We start from the raw sequence: 6,088 nt of genomic DNA, 5'->3' as shown, positions 1-6,088 counted from the left end.
AGGTCCAGTCCAAGGACCAAGCCACAGGTTTCCAAAAGGATATAGCAAGGCCATGTGAAAGTATTGTTTTGAACTGATAATGAGCTTATAGAATGATACATTAATTTTATAAAAAACTTTTAGCTGGGTGGTGGTGGCCCACGCCAGTAGTCCCAGCACTCTGGGAAGCAGAGGCAGGTGGATTTCTGAGTTCGAGGCCAGCCTGGTCTACAGAGTGAGTTCCAGGACAGCCAGGGCTATACAGAGAAACCCTGTCTCGAAAAAACCAAACTCCAAAAAAAGAAAAGAAAAGAAAACAAAAAACTTTTGGCTGGGCAGTGGTGGCACATGCCTTTAATCCCAGCACTTAGGAGGCAGAGGCAGGTGGATTTCTGAGTTCAAGGCCAGCCTGATCTACAGAGTCAGTTCCAGGACAGCCAGGGCTACATGGAGAAACCCTGTTTTTTGAAAACAAACAAACAAACAAACAAACAACAAACAAAAAACCTTTTGTCTAAGAAGTTATGAAAAGGCTGAGAGAAAAAAATACGGTGTGGCTATTGGGGACTCCATCCACCAAATGTGCATATGTATGTGTGTATGTATGTATGTATGTATGTATGTATAATGTGTATATATGTCTACTGACTATATGTATGTATATGTATATGTGTATATCTGTACAATATGTATGTATGTATGTATGTATGTCTATATGTATGTATGTACAAATATATGTTGGTATATGTGTATGTATATAAGTATGCATGTGTACATGTGAAATGAATGAAACTGGTGTTCCAGCCCGGCAGAATGTGTAGAATTTGTGCACGTGTGTGTGTGTGTGTGTGTGTGTGTGTGTGTGTGTCCCAGAATACCCCAAAGCTGGAGTAAAAGGTTGTTGTGAGATGTCCAGTATGGGTCCTTGGAACTGAGCTTGGGTCTTTTTCAAGAATAATGAATGTTCCTCTCAGCCTTCTCTCTAGTCCCCTAGCCTGCCTTTTGTCAGTATTACTTGGAAAAGGTTTGGGGACTAGAGAGAGGGCTTAGTGTTTAAGAGCCCTTGTTGTTTTTATATCCTGTATTGCAAGTCTACAGGTTTGGTTCCAGCAGCCTATGGTCATGGTGACTCACAACCATCTGTAAGTCCTTTTCTTTCTCACTGGCTCATGAAGAGTTATTGAGCTCCAGTGAGTGGACCCTGAGTTAAAGAGCAAAGAGCCCAAGTAGTTAAGTTTCTTTTACTAATCCCTTTTGCTATCAGCAGGAGTCAACTGCTAGAAGTCATCAGCTTTTGTGCCCCACCTCAGTATCAAGGCAGCCCTGACCGGCTTGGAATTCATTTTGTAGACCAGGATGGCTTCCAACTCACATAGTTTAGGTTGCCTCTGGTGCTCCCCTCACCCCTCTCTGTACCTGGAACTAAAGGCATATGCCACCTCGCCTGGTCATCTTCATAAGTGTGTCTTTATGTGTAGATATCTGCTTTCTTGCCCATGCCTCTCAAGTGATGACATTAAAGGCATGCACCACACCTGGCTTTTGTTCGTTTAGACAAGAGTCTCTCTTGTTTTTTGTGTTTATAGACTCTCTTCACTTTGGGTCTTTCTAGGACAGAATGTAATGGAAGGGGCTGCTGCTGGTGATGAAGGGGCTTAATGATCTGGGAGGGACAAATGCAACATAGGGTCTGGCCAGGCAAGGGTGTACAGTCTGCCCGGAACTTCACTGAGTGCTGCTAGGACACCATGCCTCGACCCCCAGCAATGTCTAAAAGGTCTGGTGTGATCCCTCTCTCAATTCTCCCTCTCTTGAAACCAAGGTCATCAGCCTTTGCCAGGAACATGGATGGCCTTGGGAACAGGAGTGTCTCTAACACTCCTAATGAGCTATCCTCTCTGGCTTGGAGTCTTTGGGCAGTGCTGGGTCTAACTCCTAGGCCATGGAAGGGATACAGGCTCTGAACAAGGAGGCAGTTATAAGTCCTGGGAAGTGGTAGGGCTTCACCCACAATAAGCAGCTTTTGACCCAGGAATGCTGGCACCTGGGTAGGAGAGATGCTTCCCCTCACAAGGTGAAGCCCCAGATACTGGGTATGATCTATCAAACAATAGCCATTCTTGCTATGTCAGGACCTGCTATATCAGGATTCTTCCTGAATCCTTCTGAATCTTTGATTAGGAGTCTCAGGGAGAGTGCTCATGGCAGTGAGGTATGGAGGTAAAAGGTACAAATAGAGCCGGTAATGACCGCCTGGGGCCAGGGCTGGCCTACATGGTGGGTTTATAAGGGCTCCTGACTGGCTTTGTCCAGCCCAGAGCTGTGTTTGTCTTGAGACAAGCTTTGCCTGGCTTATAGCTACCTCTTGACCTAGACCAGGTAGTTGGATGAATGATGGATGAAGGACAGGTGGCTTTCGTCACCCCCGGGCAGCAATGGGACTCTGGGACTTCTTTGGTCTCAGGATCTTCCTGATGATAGTACAGACTGACTTGAGGACACTTCTCTGAGAGGCTGTCAGGCCATAGTCTTTGGCCTTGTTAGTCACTGGTCTATTCCAGCTTTGGGCACTACATGTGACCTCTTTGCAAAGGTGATTGTGCCCCCAACCATGCTATATTGCTTTAGAGTGGGCCAGGTGCCCACCCTAGGGCTTTGGTGCTATCAGGGTAAGGTTATCTCTTGTGGTTAGGTGACCTCTGAAGATGATGCCCTGGAGTTGTTGAGCCAGAAGTAAGCCACTACTTCATTTTTTTTAAACAAGTTTATTTATTGAAAGAATCTGAAAATAGTAATAAGGCCTTCATTAACAATTAACAAAATTTTAAGATATTAACAATATGAAACATTAAGAATTTATGTGAAAACTCCATGTGTTCTAGATCAGTCTGGTGGCAGCTGCTTCTAGATTTGTCAACATTTGCTTTTTTAGATGCATGACATATGCTTCAGACCCTGCTCTCCTCTGGATCATAGCAGAGGCCTCCTGTGCTCAGTCACGGATGAACAGGACAGACCGTGAGGACGAGTCACCATGGCTTAACAGCACTGAAGCCAGACCACTTAGGGCTCCACAGGTGCTCAGTAGGTCCTGACTTTAACAGGTAGAAGAAAGCTCATTGTGGTCAGTTCTACAGCAGCTGACAAACCTTTCCTAGAAGCATGAGACAAAAGCCTGACTTCACTTTGAAAGCCAGTCAAAGAACAGGCAGTTCTTTCTTCCTGCCGTAAGAGGTGAGGATAAAACTGAAAGCAGATACTTAGCTGAGGTGCCGTGACTCTCCACTGACTCCACAAAGGCTCCAGGCCTGTGTGGCACTCATGTGCTAATGTTACTTGCATTACATACATGCATCACCTACAGGCTGCATATGGCTGCTGCTCAGATCAAATCAAACCTAAGATTCTTATGGAAGGAGGGAGCAGGCCCACAAGCCTGATGTCAATCATGAGCTGGTCTCAATCCCTGTGGCCACTGTGAGGGAGGAGTGGAAGCACAGAGCCCTGTCCTGGACACAATGTAAACATTGGACAACAGGCAGTCCCCTCTAAATCTTCACAAAGTGTGTACAAGAAAATATGTACATAATCACTTCAGAAAGTTTAAAATAATCTCTAAAAAGTGTATACAGGATTTAAACTGTCCCCAGGATCTGCTGCCCTGTTGTGTGAGGAATGTGAGGTTGCTGGATGGCTGTGCCAAGTGTTACCTCTGTCTGCTCTGGAAGGAGTCAGAGGTCTTGGGGCCAGACCCAGAGGTACTTAGCCATCTCCAGAAACACAAAAGCAAGCTTGCCTTGCCAACCCACAGCAAAGCTGCCAGGGGAAAGGTACAGGCCCCGGGGAAAGCACTGCAGGTAAAAGAAGATTTCTGGCTGAGACATTTATTTCAGTATCAAAAGGAAGATCAATTCATTCTGACCCCCTCAGAATTTCAACAGACTGATTTATGGGAATTCCTGACCTGGGAATCTCAGGGGGATGCGGGGGCCCATGGGAGAGATGTAGGACACCCCGCCCAGTTCTCATTTTGCTTTTTTATAAATGAAAAAGAGGTTTAAAAACATTAAAAAGCTGATCTGTTCTGCAAAAGGCAGACCCAAGCTCTCCCAGCAAGGCAGGCAGGACATAAGATGCCTGGACAGCCATGTGGTTTGTCAAGGCCAGGTCAGCCAGAAGGCCAGCAGGAGAAATAAGGGCCCCAAGAGTTTGAGGGTCCAATCAGGTTGGAAGCTGGGAAATGTAGTCTAGCTGTCCTCCTCATCCTGGTCCTCTTCATCTTCTGGAAAATGAGCTTGCTTCTTTCGAACATTCCAGTGCAGACACTGGGCAAGGCTCTCAAACCAGTCACTCACAGGGTCACACACACAGATGGAGGGCAGTGGGTAGCAGGAGGTGGTGATGCTGATGCTTTGAAGGGAAAGAGAAATATGTTTGGGTAAGCCATGTACCTTTCCAAGTAACAAAATGCTTTCCCTAGGCCAGAGCTCTCTCCCAGGGCCTCACTTTGTCTAAGTGCAAGTAGCTACTTTGGATCCTTAGATGGGTACATAGACACAGACTCTGTCCCTGTTAATACTGTGCAGATTGACTCCAGGTCTCTGACTCCCAAGGGATCTAGGCAACTTCTCTCAGAGATGAGGCAGGGTGGGGATTGGTCAGACAAAGACATAAGCAGCTCTGCTGGCCCATCCTAGGTCTTGTGGTAGACCACACTCAGCTGGGTAACAGCACACCCACATGTCCAGGAAGATACAGGGGCTAGCTTGAATAGGTACAGTTGGCTGTTTCTGAGGCTGTGTAGTGGTGGGCTCATCGCAGCCTCAGACCTTTCCCCATTAGGTACTGCAGGCTGTAGGCAGCACCACAGCCATGCTGGAGGTGACTCACCCTACAACGAGGCTGAGACCAGTACTGTCTTGTGTGTATAACAAGAACCAAGGAACGGGGCCTTGCTGCAAGCCTACTGCATCTGCACATGACCATGCTTTTGTAACAGGCCACCCACTAGGACTAATCCCACCTGATGGAAGACATGGACTCAGCCCATGCCCCAGTCTTGCAGTTCCAAACCTGTCTCCATGGCGGATTTCCTGTCTCTTCCGTCCATCAAAAGACACCCATGCCGTGTTCCTGGCTTCCGGTGACAGCATAATCTAAAGGGGTAGAGCAGGAACAGAAGTGGGCTCCAGGTAGGAAGGGTGTGTTCCTAGGCCACTCTGGGCCCTTCAGAGTTCCTGCACGATACAGCTCTAGCCTCGTTTTTGGTGCTCTAAGAATAGCTGAAACCTCCCATACATATGGTCACTAGAACTTACACTAGTAACTAGTTAACTAGCCTAAGTGGCCTGAGATGGAGGGAGTTTAGAGAAAAATGAGGCTGAAGGTGGGCACTTGGAAGTCTGCCAGAGACCAGGTCAGAGGCTTTGAGGATCAGACCAATCAGGAGTCTTTCCTTACAAGTAGACACTTATGCCATGCCCTCCCAATGGGGACCATCCCCATCTCTTGCAACTCAAGAGTCCTGCACAGAGGGCTGGCCAGCTCTCTGTGCTGTCAGAGACCATGGACAGATGCAAAGCCCTTCTGCCTTAGGTTCCAGGTACACTAGCAGGTGGGGCTCACATGTGAGGGTGCTGAGAGGTAGACACTGGAGATGGCAGGTACTAAGGTAGTGACAACTGTGTTCTGCTAGCCTAGGGTCAAAAGACTCACAGATCAGAGGAGACAGAGAGGGACTGCTCTGACCTTTAGCTCGACCCCTGCAGGGACCACGATAGGCCGGAATGACAGCGAGTGGGGGCAGATGGGTGTAACCATGATGGCTGGCACGTTGGGGTGGACCATGGAGGCCCCGGCTGCAGCTGCATATGCTGTGCTGCCCGTCGGGGTGGACACGATCACTCCTGGCAGGGACAGGGTGTAGGCATCATTCTTGGGCCAATGTGGGGTTCTTGGGTCCCTAGCTGCAACATGGGCCTTACCATCGCCCTGCACAGTGGTGATAAGGTGTCCATCCAGGTAGACATCCACGTTGGACAGATATGAGGAGGGGCCTCTGTCGATCACTACTTCATTTAAGACCTGGAATAGATGGAAGGCCATGTAC

The 6,088-nt window shown here is 48.0% G+C and overlaps 1 protein-coding gene across 5 annotated transcripts in view; it reads right to left on the bottom strand.

The window, feature by feature from the left end:
• Positions 1-3,606: 3,606 nt before the first annotated feature.
• Positions 3,607-6,088, bottom strand: part of Nadk (NAD kinase) — a 28,216-nt gene continuing 25,734 nt past the window's right edge. For all 5 annotated transcript variants that reach the window (XM_052178360.1, XM_052178362.1, XM_052178361.1 and 2 more), the window contains 4 exons: positions 5,964-6,063; positions 5,728-5,885; positions 5,053-5,135; positions 3,607-4,389 (listed from right to left, as the gene is read on the bottom strand). In XM_052178360.1, coding sequence (XP_052034320.1) covers positions 4,227-4,389; positions 5,053-5,135; positions 5,728-5,885; positions 5,964-6,063 — 504 coding nt within the window. In that variant the 3' untranslated portion in view covers positions 3,607-4,226. The remainder of the gene's footprint in view (positions 4,390-5,052; positions 5,136-5,727; positions 5,886-5,963; positions 6,064-6,088) is intronic.

The sequence above is a fragment of the Apodemus sylvaticus genome, chromosome 3 (genome assembly GCF_947179515.1).
Source record: "Apodemus sylvaticus chromosome 3, mApoSyl1.1, whole genome shotgun sequence".
Classification (NCBI taxonomy): Eukaryota; Metazoa; Chordata; class Mammalia; order Rodentia; family Muridae; genus Apodemus; species Apodemus sylvaticus.
The sequence above is the reverse complement of the archived record's forward strand: the minus strand, read 5'-3'. Positions and strand labels throughout refer to the sequence as shown.